Here is a 20,035-nt window from a genome sequence, read left to right as displayed (position 1 = left end):
CGCTGATAATTTATCTGGAGCGTTCTGCGTCGTTTAGACAATCAGAACAGCTATTTGTCTGCTTTGGTGGTCGATCCAAAGGGGATTCAGTCACTAAGCAAAGACTGTCTAAATGGATAGTGGATACTATTGCGATGGCTTATACCTCAGTGGGTCAGGTTTGCCCTATAGGTATCAGGGCCCATTCGACCAGAGGCATGGCCTCGTCATGGGCTTGGTCATTTGGCTGTCCCATTCAGGATATTTGTGATGCAGCCGGTTGGTCCTCGCCTTCCACATTTATGAAATTCTATAATATGGAGGTGCCTTCCCTACAGGCGAAGGTTCTTTCGGTATGATTAGGGCTGACTGTGTCCGGTCCTGTCATTAATATTACTGTGCACAATCACATATATATATATGAGACCCGCTTTTGGCCGGTTATATTTTCACATACATATAAAACCCGCTTTGGCTGGCCAATCACAATCACAGGGGTCCTGAGCTGCAGTGGCAACCAGTTACTCGGTGCGGCGTTTTGCATAGCGTTCCCACTGCGTATAGCTAGCTACGCAATACGAAGTGACTGTTCGAAAGGGAACTACTTGGTTACTCACGTAACCTCAGTTCCCTGAGTTAGGGAACGAAGTATTGTGTAGCCGGGCGCACTGTACTAACTGGCTAGTTGTCACTTCAGTCGTATAAACCTGCTATAATGGTGAATTCGGGGACTAATATAGGCTGAGGCCATGCCCCTTGATGGGCTCTGACGTGTAATGACGTAGAGTGGTCTCATTGGTCGCACGTCAGAGGCACCCGCGCCATTGGATGTGCAGTTGCTGCAGCACAGCCTATGAGCGAGCCAGACGCTCAATGGGCTAGCTGTGCAGCTGCAAATGCGTTTTACATATAGGTTTCAGTAAATCGAGAAAAAGGAGTTTTCCCACTGCGTATAGCTACGCAATACTTCGTTCCCTAACTCAGGGAACTGAGGTTACGTGAGTAACCAAGTAGTTTATATAACCTAACTAAACATTTAATACAATTTGTAACACTACACTAACTAAACAAAAAACAGGGATAAACATTTAGTATTTCAAAAGAAAATGGCACCATCTCTCCACAGCTTTAAAAAAAACCAAAAACAATTTTCGCAGATATGAGAGATAGATACAATACCTTTTAATACGGTAACAATAGTCAAAAGAAATATTGCTATTCCTGATTGAAAATACTACAACGCTGTTTAATCACCAGAGCACACGTAACCACAAACTATGCACACCCATTGTAATTCAGTAGGACAACACACAAGTTTTCATACTCAACAGCTTTTGCAACACACAAGTCAGGTGTAGGGTAGAAGTGACCCTCCCTGAAGCAGTGCTCTTTCTGCCCTCTTAGGGCCTTTTTACACCTCATGCGTTTTCTCTGATCAAAATCCAATGAGATGCATTCCAGACAAAACTGGACAAGTGTAAATGCATCTGGTTGTTGAAACCACATATGTAAATTTTACTTCTTCCAAAATGCTAAAAAATAAATGTGTGAGAGCATGTGATAGGTTATGTGACATGTTGCACGACAGCCCTACTGCAACACTCATCGTCATGCATGGGTAGCTGAGTATCTCTTCAGCAAACTACCGCAAAGGACGTAACACCCCCACCACCAAGAATACAAACTTGGGTTTGTTTGTAGTAAAATACTTTCACTCTTACCATTTACATTAGGAAAGAAAGGTACAAGGGACAAATAGAGAACACCATATCTTTACTGTATACTCTAGAGAGCATCCGCCATAACATTTTCAGTGCCCTTCGTGTGTCGAATGTCCAGATTGTATTTTTGGACAGCAAGCAACCACCTTAAAGGCCCCCTGAAATCAAAATTTTAGTTTTTTAGCTTTTAGTATGAATATGTTAGACTTAAGGTTATGAATAAGCTGGTGTGTTCCAAAACAATGAGAAAATTCGCATTTAGGAGATATAATCATTCAAAACTTACTGTCAGGTTCTGACACTTCTGTCTAGTCTATTTCTTGGTTTTGTGTCAGAGCCCTGACACTCCTATTTTGTCTTGTCTGTGTGCCTTGTTTCATGTTGTAACGAGGTGCGGTTGAAGCAGAGATGAAGCAGGATCCAAATGCAACACACGCTTTATTTAACAGACTATAAACTAAACTTGGATACAGGACTCGGGACTCAGGAACAGGATACAAGAACAACCAACATCAACGTTAACAGTCAAACATTAAACAAGAACTCACAAAGACAAGGCTGAAACACAGGGCTTAAATAATCAGGGACAAACGAGCTAGACAAGATGATCAGGGGTTGTGAGAAATCAGAAACACCTGGGATAACTAATAGACAAGACAGGGAACCATAGACCATGACAGGACACAAACCCACATCGTGACACATGTGCCTTCATGTCATTTTTTGTCTTGTACTGTGTAGCACACAGCTTGTGTTTTACACTGGCTGTGTGCTTTCATGTTGTCATGTTTTGTGTGAGCACATGGCTTGTCATGTGTTTCCTTGTGCCATGTGCTCTCCTGTCGATTGTCTAGCCCCTCCCATCTTGTAACCTGATTATTGATTCATTTGCCCCACCTGTCCTCCCTCGTTACCTGCTTTGTTTGCTCTCCCTATTTATTCTCCCTGTGTTTGCAGTCCTGTGCTGGTTCGTCATTGTAACTTTACCCTGTTATGTTCCTCCTGTGTGTTGTCAAGTCAAGTCAGTGTTGTTTTCCCCCTCGGGGTAGTTTGTTTGTATTTTGTTTTATTTTGAATACTAATAAAAAAACCTTGTTTCCTGCACTTGAGTCCTCGCTACTTCCACCTACCCAAAACCTGACACTTAGGCTGCGTCCCAATACCTCCCCTTACCCTAGATTTCTGCCCTAACCCTTGTTTTTGCGCGTTCTCGTGTAGGGGTAGGGTGTCCCAATACTCCAAAGAGCAAGGGGGAGTGCTATTCTCCCCTTAAAATCAACCCTCAAAACATAGTGCGGTCCGATGCAGGCTTAAAACGAAGTGGAAGATGAAATTACCCAGGATACCCTGCGAACTCAGCGAGCCGGTCAAATTTTTCAACTAAGATGGCGGACACCGCTGGAAAGGAACAATTTTATTTTAAGTATATTTTCGCAAATACGCATGTTAAAATGTCGAAATATGTTGGAATATGTTAGTTTGATGCACATCCAATGGACTGTTGAGTTTTCAACACTAATGTTAGAAAATATTTCACGAAGCTATCTGACGATGTTCATATGATATCTGCCGAGTGCTTCAAAAGCAAATCAAATATACATCTGATCTGGGTAAGTTAGTTAATCTAATTTTATTTTCGATTTTGGCTTCCAAGGATTATAAAAAGAAGATATGTGAGGTAAAATTATTCAAAACTAGCCGCGTTCGTCTAGCGCATCATCTTCCCTTCACAGCGCGCTGTCATTTCTCTCTAAACCCAAACCTAACGTCAGAATCAGCACTGAGCACAATCGGTGATTGTTGTAAAGTGCAGTGTCTGCGGTTTCTAAATTGCGGGACGTTGGTGGTAAAAACAGCTACTAAAAGCACAATGATCCGCGCAAGAGACGTTGCCCCGGTTCCCATGGCGGCGCGCGCGCGTTCGGAAACGGATTGCAACTAACGTTAGACAAGCAAACTTTGGGTTTTGTGTGCGCTTCTAAACGATCAGATACAAACAAATATATGGCAAAATTACCGGAAATGCGTCTTCTATATTCCACATGTCTTCTCTGTTGATTCATCAGATGTAGATAAACGAAAACAGCCCACACAACAGGCAACACAACAACTGGAACCGGCAATTTTATGAATGAAAATAGTAGTAGAAGTAGTAGACACTTTGACGCTGCGCGTGACGTATTGAGGATTGCCGTGCTAATTTGCATATAGTGGTGTCCCATTTCATAGGGAAAGATCTTCAACTCCACTTCCCTCGTTGAGGGGACTTTACTTTCGAGGGCACTCAAAACCAAGTGGAAGTTTTAAGGGGGGAGAAATGGGACAGGGCCTTACAGTCTCTCACTTCCGCTAAAATGGATCACGGATTTTTATGACATCACTGCAGACTTCAGCTTCTCATCACATCTTCTGTCCAATCAAATGCTCTCTTGAATCTAAAGCTTCCCACCCCCTATGCTATAAATAACACCTCACCAAAGTGACTGTTGACACGTCACGGAGCAATATGGGTTGGAGATGTGAGTTCGGTTGCTGAAACGCTTGAGTTGTATTCCGTTTTCCATCCGTATGTTGGTTAAGAATTAAATGGCTAGAATTTATTCACACCTCTACTATTGAATCCAACGTACTTTGAAGTATGACTTGCTGTCTGTGAGGTAAACTAAACGCTATTGGCTATTTGAAAAGGGGGAGGAGCCATTCAATATGTTCCGGCTTAGCTTCCTGTTTCAGTAGAAATTACGTCAACGCATCATACAAAGCTGCGCGTTCCAAGGCACTTCAGTGGGCCTTTAACAATCGCTGATTGGAACCTGACATTCGGGAAAGCAATGCCAGCTACTCCCCGAGTACACATCAAAATGTTGAAGAGCAAACAACAGAGCCAGAGCTTCCATTTCAATTACACTATAACTCTGCTGGGTCTTGGAGAACTTTTTTAGAAAAGTAGGAAACCGGATGTTCAATATGGTACTCATCCTCCTGAAATTGTACCACACCAGCTCCCTTACCACTTGCATCCACTTGTAGTCTGAAAGACATTTTAAAGTTTGAAGCAAAGAGAGGTCTTTGGCAGCATGAAATACAAGTTGACAGTCATTGGTCCATTAAAAACCTTCTATTTGTATGGTCTGTAAGAGGAGAGATAGGGCAGATGAATTGGGACCCAATCATACCTAGGAAATGTCTCAATTCTCGTTTGTTACATGGTACAAGGAATTCAAGTATGGCGGAAATTTTTGCCTCAACAGGTTTAACCACTTCCTGACCTACCTTGCTTACCTGAGTACATAACAATTCCTTCTACAAACTCACATTTGGCAAGATTTAGTGTCAAGGAAGCAGCAGTTAGGCATTTGAAAACCATTTCAAGGGTCTTTACATGATCTGTTATCTGAATATTCCACAGTATCATCCAGATACACTTCACAGTTTGGCACATCCAACAGTTGTTGATGCATCATATGCTGAAATATAGCAGGCGCGTTTCACATTCCAAAAGCTAGGACCTTATACTGTAGGAAGCTAGTTGGGGGTGACAAACGCAGACATTTCAGAGGCACGTTAGGTAAGGGGCACCTGCCAAAACCCCTTAGGCAGAACTGAATTCGTAACATTGTTCGCTAAACCAACTCTACTTACGCAGTACTACATTCTGGGAAGGGGAAAGAGTCAGGTTTTGTTACTAGGGCTTTCCGCACAGGAGGAACCTTTTCATAGTTCCTAGAACTAATGGTGGAATAACCAGCTTTTTGGCGTGTTCGCACCGCAGAATCTGGGCATGATTGGGGGAACTAAATTAGCTCCTACTTCAGTGTAAGTTCTAACCCAGCACAATAGGAACTACCAGTGATGTAATGTAGTGTGCGCTTATTGTCCGGACGCACGCAAAAAACGGCACCCACCAGTTCACACCTATCACATGCTCACACACAGATTATAGCCTATATAAGTATATATTTACTCCACAAACTAACTCTAAAAACATTGAAAAATGTGATAGATTGGACCTCTCAACCTTTATGCTAAGGAGAAAATCCAATGCGACTTTGAGGGGACCAAGCCAAACATGATTATGTATTTCTGCTCTGCTAGTGACATTGGGGATCAACCCCATGGCAAACGGTAATACTTTTTCATATACTGTTTATTTTCTTTGTGTAACAGTTCTATCTAATAATGTATTTGACAGGACTGTTAAACAGTCTGAGAATGGGAGCTTTGTGTGCTCAGGCTCTGGCGTTCTCAGCGCCGTCAAAATAAAAGTCACAACAACACGTCAATTTAGAGTTTCTACTGTCCTCTGCATTTAGCCCATACAAGTTAGTGCACACACATTAGGAGCAGTGAGTAGTGTACACACACACTGCAAACTGTGGAGACACACCCTGAGCAGTGGGCACCCTTTTTTTGCTGTGGAGCGATTGGGGGTTTGGTGCCTTGCTCAAGGGCACCTCAGTTATTTGAAAATCAAACCCGCAACCTTCGTAGTAACCTGTCTGAATCTCTTACCATTAGAGAATGGGAGCACAGTAGTTCTACCTGGCACATCACTAAATAAGGTAGGGAAAGCACACAGTAAGCTGGTTAAGCCTTTAGACTGTTCTTCAGTCGAAAATGTGGGAGATCTTGCAGTATAGCAAACTTATTCAACCGGGTAGAGGAAATTGGAACATCTCTGCTCATCAAACTATCTTCCTCTAGGGAGTAGTTTGCTACTACACCGACAGTGGGAATAGAGGACGCCAGTGGGGAACTTCAGTCTTATCTGCATCCACTTCAGAGTGAGCTCTGACTACATAGGCCTTAAGTCTGTTTACATGACATACACGGCTTTGACATTTTCGGTCAAAAGTGGTGACAAGAAATTTAGTCTCATTTAACTTTCTTTTGACCAGATAAGGGCCAGAACATTTTGTATGTAATATAGAACCGAGAGTCTGAAGTAGAACCAAGATAGAATCGCCAGGACGAAAGTTTCCTTTTACAGACTTTTTATCGAAACCACTCTTCATCTTAAGCCTGGTTCACACGGCAGGATAATTAGGCCGATTTTAGCCCCGATTTACCCCTTCCGACAATCTTAAGGATGCTCCGATTATCATAAATAATCTGATCAGATATTCCTGCCGTGTGTGGTGTGTTAAGACTGCTCTCGTCTGCTCGGAAGGACGTCGGGACCGCTCCGATCTCAAATCGGGGATATCCAACATGTTGGATTTTTTTGGCCCGATTTCTCCTCGTGTGTGGTGTCTCCCGGGGACAAACGAGCACGCAGCCTGTGGACTGTGGCGTGTAGCCAATCAGAAAGCGAGGTGACGAGGCGCAGAGGAAGCACCGGGAAACAAAATCAAAATAGTCCATGCTCGCGTTGTCTCCACTTCTTTGACCATCGCCTTTTCTTTTGGTAACGTTTTTTTTCTTTTTCGGTTAATTTAATAATAATAATTCATTACATAGCGCTTTTCTAGGCACTCAAAGCGCTTCACATGGAAGGGGGAATCTCCTCAACCACCACCAATGTGCAGCATCCATTTAAAAACAAACTACACTGGTTGTTTACTCTGAAGTCACGTTTGATCTCGAGGGATTTTGCGAGTGTTTCCGTATGACCTGGGAATGCTAGCGAGTCAAATCGGTTCGTGCGTGATGTGTTGATTTTGCCGTGTGGCTGCGCACCACACACTGTACGACCAAAACTGTTAGACCCGTGATTTTTTATCGCCGTGTGTGGGGTCTCTCAGGTTTGGAAAATCGGCCGACAATTTTAAAATCGTTCCGTGTGAACCAGGCTTTAGTCTGAGCAGTATACAGATAAAGCTTAGCAAGTCTCTTTGGGCTTTATGCAACATCTCACAAATAGAAGTGTTAAAACCATCGATAGATATGGGTTTACAATTCTAATTCAGCAATTGTTCGGTTAGCAGATTTAGTGGGCCACCAACTGTGTGACCAAACACAAGTTCAGCAGGGCTAAAGCTGAGGCATTCTTGCACAAACTCTCTTATTGCAAACATCAGGAAAAGAATACCCTCAACCCAGTCTTTCCCAGTTTCCACACAGTAGCTACGCAGCAAGGTTTCGAGAGTTTGATGGAACCGTTCAAGTGCACCTTGGGATTCAGGGTGATATGCAGTGTACATTTGGTGGCTTAACCAAGCGTTTCTAGAGACTGCTTAAAACCCGAAGTAAAGTTTGACCCATATTCACTCGTCTGAATTGCTTTTGGCAATCAAAAAGTAGTACAGAATTTGAGCAGTTATTTTACCACAACCATAGCTTTTAAATGTGCATAATGGAACAGCCTCGTGGAAACACATCTCAGTGCACATGTTGGTCAAAATATATTGTTGTCTCTATTTAGCCTTGGGCAACTGTCCAGCACAGTCAACATTTAAAGGGTTAGTTCACCCAAAAATGAAAATTATGTCATTAATGACTCACCCTCATGTCGTTCCAAGCCCGTAAGACCTCCGTTCATCTTCGGGGAACAGTTTAAGATATTTTATATTTAGTCCGAGAGCTTTCTGTCCCTCTATTGAAAATGTATACACGGTATATTGTCCTTGTCCAGAAAGGAAATAAAAACATCATCAAAGTAGTCCATGTGACATCAGTGGGTTAGTTAGAATGTTTTGAAGCATCGAAAATACATTTTGGTCCAAAAATAACAAAAACTATGACTTTATTCAGCATTGTATTCTCTTCCGGTTCTGTTGTCAAGCCGCGTTCACGAGTCCGCAGTGACGCTGATGACTTAAGACGCTGCTGACGTGTATCTGGTGTGTCCGTGTATTCGGGTTCAAATAAATATAGCTGGGCAAAAAAATGCAAGTCTTCCTCTGTGTCGAAATCCTTAGACATGTTTGCGAAGATTGTTTTGTTTACAGCGTGCGTCTCCCTCAGACTGTAAACGAAGCTCGGGCGCACCGGATTACACGTCAGCAGCGTCACTGCTGTGCTGAATAAAGTCGTAGTTTTTGTTATTTTTAGACCAAAATGTATTTTCGATGCTTCAAAACTTTCTAACTAACCCACTGTTGTCACATGGACTACTTTGATTATGTCTTTATTTCCTTTCTGGACAAGGACAGTATACCGTACATACATTTTCAATGGAGGGACAGAAAGCTCTCGGACTAAATCTAAAATATCAAAACGTATACCTTCTTACGGGCTTGGAACGACATGAGGGTGAGTCATTAATGACATAATTTTCATTTTTGGGTGAACTAACCCTTTAAATGCTCAAGTGCCGTCGCATTTCTCTAAGGCAACTTTCAAAATGTGAGACCAATATATTCATACCACTGGAGGACAGTGCATTCATAAATCTGCGCACTAGAGGGCATCCTTATATCAGATGGACGTGAACATCGTCTTCATTGCTTCGTGCTGTGGTATTTCTTCATTACATTAGATCTAAATATTGCAATTAGTATTCATTGTCTTTTTTCTGAAAACAGCCAAGTATCAAAGGGTCCAATGAAATTACATATATTTGGATTGTCAACTTTAAAAAGCTTTAAAGTTTTAAGAAAAGCCTGCAAATTACAGGCAATACTAAAATCCCTGTGATATGAGATGATAATACCATGACACTAAATTATTGCCATATTCATATTTGCATGGTACACTGTAAATACAATGGAATACGGTATTAATATGGTATCTTGTCTGAAGAACCTTTGGATTTTTGCTGTTGATTCTTGCTGTTAGTGTAACACCACATTTCTTTTGCATGCATATGAATATCTACATCACCGTTCAAAAGTTTGGGCTCAGTAAGATTTTTTTTTTAAATAAGTTAATTAATACTTTTATTCAGCAAGGACACATTATATTGATCAAAATTGGCAGTAAAGACATTTATTATGTTACAAAAGTAAAAAAAAAAAAAGTCACTTACAACTGAAATTAGGGCAGAGTGGAGCAGGCAGGATTTTCTGATTGGGTTTACTCGCCAATTGACATGTATGACACGACTTACAAAATCTGGACCCCACTGACTGAAAAAGTACTTTGTAATGTGGTGGTAGTTCTTTGTTATACCTACATTTCCAGATAATGCATTTTCATGGGCAAGTTTTGCCAGCAGGCAAGACCATCTGCTGCACTTCCTGCCATTAACTCTTCTTGTTGGGGTTAGGATGGGGGGACTCTCACAAAGCATTATGGGTATTCTCTGGCCGTTGAGCGTACATTGTTTTTGAACACTAATTATTGCAGTGCATTGTGGGATTGAATGAGTGCACTCGATAACATCCACTATGGTTTCAGACACCTCTACAAATGGCTGTCCCCTCAAACAGTGCCGTATTTAAAGGTATAGGCGTGGGCGATTTCGGACACAGCCTTTCAATTTGAGGCGCTATGCTATTTCTTCCGATGGCTGAAGCCTTTTATCCTGAAGCATGATGCATTTTCATCATATGACTGAGGTCTGAGGATGTTATAAAATGTACACCGTACAGATGGGTTGTTTGAAAGAACCTTCCGAAATCTGTATAGGTCTCATGCAATCGCTCAAACAATGTTTCAAATGCAGAAACACGTAAACAAAACAGCTTGTAAACAATGTCATGTAATGTTAGATTTACTTCAGAAAAGTTATTCAATGTCCATAAACTCAATAGTTGGCTAGAAAAATGAACTATAGAGAGGAGCATTTTGCTAAATACTATTTTGTATATTCATTGTATTTTTACTTCACCCACCGGTTCTTCAATATTTAATGTGTTTGAATAAATCCATCATGTTATTATGACAGCTACCATTTTAAATGTTTATATTATAAAAAATAGTTAAAAAGTTTTAACTATTAAATTATTATTATTTTAAAAATGTCCTATTGTGCAATTTAAAGTAACCTATACAAATCTGCTAATTCTAACCAGAAACTGGGGATACATACCCCAATTAATCTAAATCAGAATCTGGTCATATCGCAAGCTTGTGAATTGAAATCGAATCAAATCTTGAAATTTGTGTCAATTTCAACTTTTACATATATAAATGTATTTAATATCCCCCTTGCCTACATTATACACAAGACTTATAAATAAAAGGAAATCCTAGGAAACCCTGTTTTGATTGTTTTATTAGTCATTGGATTTGTTTTGTTTGAACATTGGGCCGTTTTCGTCTCACAGTCCTGTTTTGTCAGGGCATTCGTGTATTTTTGCCCATTTCCAGCTCATCTGCATAAATAATTGCATGCTAAGATGCACTTTTGAAACCATACCATCATATTTTTTGATCATGGTTACTGTAGTCATCATCACACAGTAACCCTGTGCTTTGGAGAAATATGGAACATCAGAGGGACCCATTCATTATGAATGTAGCTGCTACTTTGATGTTTTTTGCAGAAAGTGAAGTAATTGTTGGGCTGGACACACACACACACACACACACACACACACACACACAGAGAGAGAGAGAGAGAGAGAGAGAGAGAGAGAGAGAGAGAGAGAGAGAGAGAGAGAGAGAGAGAGAGAGAGAGAGAGAGAGAGAGAGAGAGAGAGAGAGAGAGAGAGAGAGAGAGAGAGAGAGAGCTTTTGGTATGTAATCCCTGAGCTCATAAGGACATTGCAGAAAAGATTAGTCTAACCCACACTGAGAACTAGTAAACATATGACCAGAACCAAAACACTGAGCTCAAGTACTTGAATTGAAGTACTTGAACAGCAATGAGTTATTGATACATATCCTCTGTTCGTTTTAAGGGAGAGCTGCTCAGAGAGTGAGGAGGAGCTGCATCAGCTGTCATGGATTCACAAACAAGAACTGAAGGATTCACTGTTTGATATGTACAGAGGTGAGTATGAAGAGAATGCTGTCCTTTTTGCTTTTTGCTGTGGTTGAATCTTAGTGATGGACTGAATTTGAGAATATAATAGGACAGTATCTTTATTTGTTTTTGATAAGGTAACTTTCAAAATGTGAGACCAATATAGTCATATCACTGGAGGACAGTGCATTCTTAAATCTGCGCACTAGAGGGCATCCTTATCATATCAGATGGCCGTGAACATTGTCTTCATTGCTTCGTGCTGTGGTATTTCTTCATTACATTAGGATTAAATATTGCAATTAGTATTCATTGTCTTTTTTCTGAAAACAGCCAAGTATCAAAGTGTCCAAAGAAATATACATATATTTGGATTGTCAACTTTTAAAAGCTTTGAAGGTTTAAGAAAAGCCTGCAAATTACAGGCAATACTAAAATCCCTGTGGTATGAGATGATAATACCATGACACTAAATTATTGCCATATTCATATTTGCATGGTACACTGTAAATACTATGGCATATGGTATTAACATGGTACCTTGTCTGAAGAACCTTTGGATTTTTGCTGTTGATTCTTGCTGTTAGTGTAACACCACATTTCTTTAGCATGCATATGAATATCTACATCAGCGTTCAAAAGTTCGGGCTCAGTAAGATTTTTTCAAAATAAGTTAATACTTTTATTCAGCAAGGACACATTCAATTTATCAAAATTGGCAGTAAAGACATTTAATATGTTACAAAAGTAAAAAAAGAAAAAAAGATATATTTTTAAATTTATATTAATCAAAGAATCCTGAAAAAAAATGAACACAAAAATATTAAGAAATATTTTTTGAGCAGCAAATCAGCATATTAGAATGATTTCTGAAGGATCATGTGACACTGAAGACTGGAATAAAGGAATCACAGAAATACATAACATTTTTAACTATCACCCCCCCCCCCCTCCCTTTTTTATGGGATAGTTCACCCAAAAATGAAAATTCTGTCATAATTTACTCACCCTCAAGTTGCTTCAAACATGTATGAATTTCTTTCTTCTGCTGAACACTAAAAAAGATTATAAGATATTTTGAGGAATCAGGGTAACCAAAAAGTTGATGGGCCCCACTGACTTCTTCCATATGAAAAATAATACTACGGAAGTCAATGGGGCCCATAAACTGTTTAGTTACTGACAATCTTCAAAATATCTTCTTTTGTGCAGAAGAAAGAAACTCATACAGGTTTGGAACAATTTGAGGGTGAGTAAATTATGACAGAATTTTCAGTTTGGGCTGAACTATCCCTTTAAATGGTTGTAATTCAAGATTGCCTTGGAATATGGATGGACCTACGGTCACTTTTCTTTTTTAGAAGACACTCAGCAGTAGATTAAAAGTGTAAAAAAGTTATAGAAGTTTAAACTTATTATAAAGCAAATGTACTGTACTGAAAAATATATTTTATACAAAGTATATATTTGACAAAATACTTTTTACTCTAAAACGCTATAAAATCAAAGCCATATGTCTTTCCATTTTGTGTTCCAAATTTGAAGTTGATATCACAAAAACTGAAGTTCCTATGAGATTTTGTTTAGGCGATGCACCAAAAACAGCCACCGGGTGTCACCCACATTCCAATGAATTTCTTTGATGCGTTCTCCTGTCACAAATGAATACATTTCTATCAAAATATCACTTCTATCACAAAACAGTCACCATATATGGAACCTTGTGTCTCAGACTTTTCCAACATAGTTTTTTTGTCAAGATTAGAATAAGTTTTGATTATAACATAGTGCAGTAAATGTTGTAATATGAAGCATGACACACCACCCAATAGGGGGGAGGAGCCCGCTAAAAGGAATTTAAGTACAGTCTGTTTCCATGGTAAGACAATGTACGATTTCAAAATGGTTTTCACAGAATGAGTACTGATGGTGTCAGCTTTTGAAAGATACCCAATTATATATGATTAATAAAATATGTGATGGGACAAAAAGGCAATTAAATAAGAGCGTCAAGCAGCTCGCTATAAGGGCACTGACAGTTAAGGCGTTAAAATATACAACAATTGTTTGAAATTGTAATAATATTTCAGAATATTACCGTTTTACTGTATCTTTTTATCAAACAAATGCAGCCTTGGTGAGACTTCTTTCAAAAATCTTACCAACCCCAAACTTTTGAACGGCAGAGAGTATTTGGGCGGAAATTTTAAACTTTGCATGTATAATTGATTTGTTGTGTAGTGATATTGCTTCCTCTTTATGCTTTGCATTGGCCCTGTCTAGTCACTATTTGTATGGTCTAATCTGTGCATATATGGTGGAGCGCTTCGCCGATCCTCATATGAGCATCAGTCACTCACTCTCAAACACTGTAAAGGCTGCCGATGAGGTTCGATCCTTCATGGCATGACCTCTGCGTGGCTTGTTTGTTTTTTTGGAGTTAATGCCAGGCTAGCTGTTTCTCTGATGTGCTGACACATCCTGCAGAAGAAGAGCCCAACCCAAAGCGTTACATCCTAGTGATGGGTGGAGGCCAAGACCTGGAACAGGATCTACTTAGCATGTATCCTGATATCACAGACACTAAGCGTGTGTTCATGTGCGCCTGTGGGTATATGGCTGCATGCCTGATTTTATTGTGTGTTTTTGGTGCTCAGACATTATGTCTGCCACTCACAGACACAAGCATATATTTTACGATCATTAATATGATCTGTCGGGGTTTTTTGTGTGTGAAGTTTTGCATTGCGATAAACTGTGTTGAACCCATTTACCGTACTTCCTTTTTAGTATCAGATAAGCATGAAGCATTGAACACACCCAATTTATGCTTTCAGCTAGCTTAAATGTTTGTTTATTTTAAGGCTATTATCCTTTACAACTGAGAAAGTGTGTTCAGTCACTGGAGATTCAAGTGGCAGTTAGTCGACTCCAAAACAAGAAGCACATTGCTGATTTAATTCCATTTAGTTACGTGTTTATGACAGTTAAGTGTTTTTCAATCATGAATATGAACATAAGGATTGATTAGCATTATCAGTACTGTTTGCGAGTGCAGTAGAGAACAGTTCCATAGGAGTCCAATTAAATCAGCTAAGGGGTAATTAAATGTAACAAATCATGTAAAAAAAGTATCCTCTTTTATTGGAAAAATTTAACATTTTATAAAACTTTGATAATTGCCTTAATCTTTTAAACTGAGAAGGTAGTTATCTAACTACGTTTTATAAAAGTCACCTGTCAGGCATCAGCATATGAGAGTCAAATTGGACGACTACAGGGACTCGTCTCAAGATCAGTCATTTAACAGTTCATCTACTGCCAAAACTATGAAAAAAAGATCAGACGAGAGTAGAACATATTCAAATCAGGAATGTCAGAATCAGAATGCGTAGTTTGTGCATAAAAAAATGTTCATGAAAATGCAGATCCTGTTGTAAATACATAGGACAAAAATCACTTTTTAAAACTGTTGTTCCATGATTACCCCTTAGAAGATTTTGACTCATAAACGAAAAAATGTCAATATCGGGACACAGTGCAGTTAGTTCTTTTGTTTATTTTTGCTCTGCCAATGAAAGTATGTCGTGAATCATAACATTTTAATTTTTTTTAGTGATCAGTGACAATTGGAGTGGGACAAATAGGGGAGGATGGTGCTTTTTGACTAAATAAACCACTTGTCAATCAAACTAGTAAACCAGAACTGTTTTATAACTGTCATTAAAGGGTTAGTTCACCCAAAAATGAACATTCTGGCAGTAATTACTCAAGTCAAGTCAAGTCAAATATATTTATATAGCGCTTTTCACAATACAGATTGTATCAAAGCTGCTTCACAGTATCAATCAAAACAACTTAACAGTGTTTGTTTATTACTGGAAAAAGACATCCAAGTTTGGTAGAGCTGATCAGTGGTATGATGGGTCATTTAATTTGAATATCCCCAACTGAGCAAGCCAAAGGCAACAGTGGCAAGGAACCGAAAAACTCCATCAGATGACCCAATGGAGAAAAAAAAACCTTGGGAGAACCCAGGCTCAGTCGGGGCCAGTTCTCCTCTGGCGTTTATGAAGTAGAGGCCGAATTTACAGTAACTCGCCCTCATGTTGTTCCAAAATGTCAGAAAGCTCACTATTGGCCCTCGGCCCTCGGCCTCGTCCTGCTCGCCACAGTGAGTAATTACTGACAGAATTTTCATTTTTGGGTGAACTAACCCTTTAAATAAACATTAATATTGGTTTGTAAAAGTGATATTTCTTTAGAAGTATCAGATGCAGACATATACTCTTTCATTCTTGCAGCTAGTATAACATATCTTTAAGTTATAACTAATCTAATTTCATTAGATCTGGTGTTTTGAACAGACTTTAAATGCTTTACATTAATTTCACTTTTTTTTATCCAAGTTTGAAAGTGGCCAAATCTTAAATAATTTTAGATTTATTTATTTATTTATTACACTTTTTACATTAATTAGATATACGAGATGATTATAATATGTGTTATGTATCTGGCTTTTTGAGACGTTTTGACATTTTTCATGGCCAATATCTATGAAAGATATACCGGGAATTAACAAGTTTTTTAGTGCCATTTTGTGTCAAATCAACAATCTACCAACAGCAGTGTCATTAGATGATTTATAAATACACATATGAGTTTTTTCTTTTCTTTGTAGTGTGCAAAATAAGTGTTCAAATGTCAGCAACTGTATACATCTTATTAAATAGTGAAATATAGCTATATAGCAAAATTGTATCAGTCTTAGATCTCTTTGCTCTTTAGATATCAATATCAGCCATTGAATAGTTGCCTCACTTTCTGATTGTTTTCATAGTGGCATGGAACAGTAAAATAAGGTTGAATGCATCTTTGACCCCAAATTGCATTTCACGCCAATGAGACTGTGTTTCTCTTGTGCTTGTTACCCTGCTGATTTTATTTGTCTGACGTAGTTTGGGATAAGCTGACTGCTGTAGGCTGGGTTGTGTTATTACAACTGAGATGGTGGATTGTTTTCTTGCATGGGTAAACTGTCCTCTTGCAGCCCAAATTCAAAGAACACACCAAGTCCATCATAACAAACACGCTGAGTTCCCTATGGAGTTGAATTGGCCTTCCCTACAAGAGCAGAAATAGGGCTACAGTCTCAACAAGCTTTGTTCTTAGCAGGTGGATCGACCTTTGACATAACCCGTCACGCCCCCGCCCACCCTCCCCCTCCCCCTGTGCGGGCCGTCCGGGCAGGAAACATACTGTTTGGTCCCATCAGCTCGCCTCTGTTTACGCTGGTACAGTGTGGTCTTCTTCGGCTTTTCCGACAGCCACCCACCCTGATATCACGTCTCACTCCCTCTCCGCCGTGCTTGGCTTCACGGAGAGCAAGAGGCACGTTGGCGACCCATTCGCGGCTTCCTTGTGGGTCCCATTGAAGTTCAAAATCCCTAGAATGGAGTGCCGTGTGGCCGAACAGGCTTGTCTGTTCCCTAAGTGGGTGGTCCACCAGTGACAGAGGGATTCCTCAGGGCTCTGTCCTCCTCCTTTTGTGTTTCTGTGTTGGTTTAAGGAATAGACCTAGGATGGGCACTGCTTAACTGTGGAAGCCTGGTTACTGTGATCTGAAACCAAACAAACCTAGTAGAAAGGCCAACGCACTCACAAACATACAAAGACTCAAGCTATAAAACCCAACGAGAGGTTGGCATCTCTTGAAAGGTTCTCGAAATGAGGATTTTTTTTTTGTGGATGTTTGGGTCAATTTTATGAAAACATGTCCAGGTCATATTTTACTTTAAAATCAAAAGATAAAGTAAGAAATTATATTTTGCATGAAGATCATTATAATTGGTTTTGCATTGTGACTTTGTTGTTTTTGTTGTTTCAATTAAGCAAGTTTTCTTTCCAAATTCTCTCTAATGTATACGGATTTTAACATTTTATTTATTTATATATTTTATTCATTCTTTCACATTTGTAATTCTAATTACTTTCTCATCTCAGTATAGTATAGTAAAAATAGCTCTAAGAAATGTATTATTTTTTTATTTTAATCAGCAATTTTCTTATTATGTTATAGGCCTATGTCAATGTAAAAATACTTGACAATTGAAATATATAGGTTTAGTTTTATATTTTTTATTTAGGAGAAAATATGCAAACTTATTTATAGTCATAAAAATTGGTGTCTTTTTTTACACTGAACATTTTTTTCTTATTTGATTTTATAAATATTGATTTTCTTAAATAAAATTTTTTTTTTTTTATGAAATATGACATCTCTCAAGGTTATTCTCTACAGATTTTGAAAGATTCTTCCATTTGTGTGCGTGTGTGTGTGTGTGTTTTCAATGATTTTATATAATCTCTTCAAGATTGTAACTCTCTTGCTTTACTTACATGTCAAAACACTATAAAAACGTTACAGTTTCTATAGAAATTAAATAGTTTTACCATTTAAGTTTTTACTGAATGTGAATCTTCTTGTTATGAAGATTGTCAGGCTTATTTGAACTAATCTGTGGTAATCAATAACAAAATGTTTTGGCCCCTGATGTTTTTGTAATTATGAAATAATCTAATTCTGCTGGAGTTAGTATCACAGGGTCTCTGATGATCCATGAACTCTTAAGAACTGTACTGATTTCAGACTGACGCTCGAATGATGCTAACACTCCTGCCACCCAGTTGCGAGCAGGATTCCAGACGACCTAGTGATGGCCCATGAAGCAGAGAGGAAAACAAACAAGGCTTACTTTGCTGTGAACCACAGATGCTTGGGAACTGTTTGAACAGGGAGCAATTTAAACGGTCACTCCTGTGGGCTGTGTTCAAACATCAAGTGGTAATGAGGACGGAGTGCCTGGTCCTGTTGCCCTGGCCTCCCCTCGGCTTTTCAACACATTCACGCGCTCAAAGGAGGCCGGCCGAACAATGACGGGCCACTTTCACAGACTGGCATTTTTACTGCTTTTTTACGCACTTGTATTTTGGGAATGTTTAGACAAACCTGCGACAACCAGAAACACTCAGTTGGAGTAGCCTAGATGATTGGCACTTGAGTTGGAGAATTTGTTAAGAGATTCTTTGGCCTGCCATTACAGGGATAGTTCGCCCAAAAATGAAAATTCTGTCATCATTTACTCACCCTCAAGTTGTTACAAACCTGTATGAATTTCTTTCTTCTGCTGAACTCAAAAGAGTCGATGGACCCCATTGGATGTATGGATAATGGCTTTGCTCCCATATACGCTCTCGCAGATTTCCGCCTGTCATTTACATAATTCTGTATTTCTTGCATGTTTATCTATTCATTATTTAGTCAAATTTGATAATGTTTTTAGCTGCTAATAAGAGTATAGAGCTCTGACTCATTTCCCCTCAAGATCATCACAGAAAAGGTAAAAAATTCGGATTCCATGTGGGCCTAGCCGTGGGTCAGTGAAGCTAGTCCTCTTTGTGCTAAGTTCTTAAAAACTTCGTTCTTTAGAGAAGAGCATCATTGCCGTAGATTTGATCTGCGCACATGTACGTGAGCATGTATTCGGAGAAGAGACAGTCATGTGATTCCTCTATTGTACATCAGCTGCTCTGTAAATATTTGCAGTGATGTACATCCCTGAACACACAATACCTCCCACAAGCCTCTCCGCATGTGTCCCACAGTAGCACCGACGTCGCCCAAGTGCCTGCAATATCCCAATATCGCTCATTTATATGAACTTTGTTTGTTCCCCAATGTTCTCCAGTTAGAAAAGAACCCTGGAATGTCCTGGAGTGTTTTCTCACTTTAGTCTCCCGCTGTTTAAAGCCGGTTTGTTTAAAGGACAGGTCGAAACCGCGAGCATCACTCATCCTTAAGGGTGAAAAAAAGAGAAAGGCTCTGTTTGGATTTGATGCTTCTGCATTGCCAAAAGTTCAGCTTTGCAGTTCGTGTTGGAGAAAGGATTTCCTGAACAAAGGAAGATGTGTTTGTTGAGGATCCTCGCACCAGTAGCTATGTGTGTGTTTTAGCGCCGGGCGCTGAGGTGACATGCTCAGCAATCACGATGGATTTTGTAGCCCTTTCAATGTTGCTTTGAAAAAGCAGGGTTCAATTTGTACTTAATATGAAAGTTTTTCCATTGATGGGCGTTCAGAGAAATGATGGGAATGTTTGTGTTGTCATTAGAAGAATTTTTAGAATCTGAGTAGTTTGCCTTTTTTTTTCCTCATTCTCCTTACAAAAATTACAATGGAAAGGTTTCCAGCCAGTTACTACAGCAATTATTAATACTGCTTAACCATGAAGTAATATTGATGAATTGATCTCCTTCAAACAATCTAAGAAACTTTCAGAATATTTTTAAAGTGGCTAATAATAGCCAATATGGGCTTTGTAATGGCCAGTGAGTAGTTACATATTGAAGGTTAACATCTTTGTTAGTATGTCTATCATCCAAGCGGATATGATTATCAGCCGATATGATAACATAAAAGAAGCCAAATATTGTCCTATTTATCCATCTGACTGGTTTATCAGCTCATATTACTAAAATATTTT

General features: G+C 39.3%; 1 protein-coding gene across 1 annotated transcript in view; it reads left to right on the top strand.

The window, feature by feature from the left end:
• The window catches only part of mipol1 (mirror-image polydactyly 1), a 104,448-nt gene that overhangs the window by 9,274 nt on the left and 75,139 nt on the right, over positions 1–20,035 (top strand). The window contains exon 2 of the mRNA XM_056256117.1: positions 11,429–11,520. Coding sequence (XP_056112092.1) covers positions 11,429–11,520 — 92 coding nt within the window. The remainder of the gene's footprint in view (positions 1–11,428; positions 11,521–20,035) is intronic.

This window comes from Rhinichthys klamathensis, unplaced genomic scaffold (genome assembly GCF_029890125.1).
Source record: "Rhinichthys klamathensis goyatoka isolate OS25496 unplaced genomic scaffold, OSU_Roscu_1.1 h1tg000123l_1, whole genome shotgun sequence".
Classification (NCBI taxonomy): Eukaryota; Metazoa; Chordata; class Actinopteri; order Cypriniformes; family Leuciscidae; genus Rhinichthys; species Rhinichthys klamathensis.
Note: the sequence above shows the minus strand (reverse complement) of the source record. Positions and strands in the feature narration are given on the sequence as shown.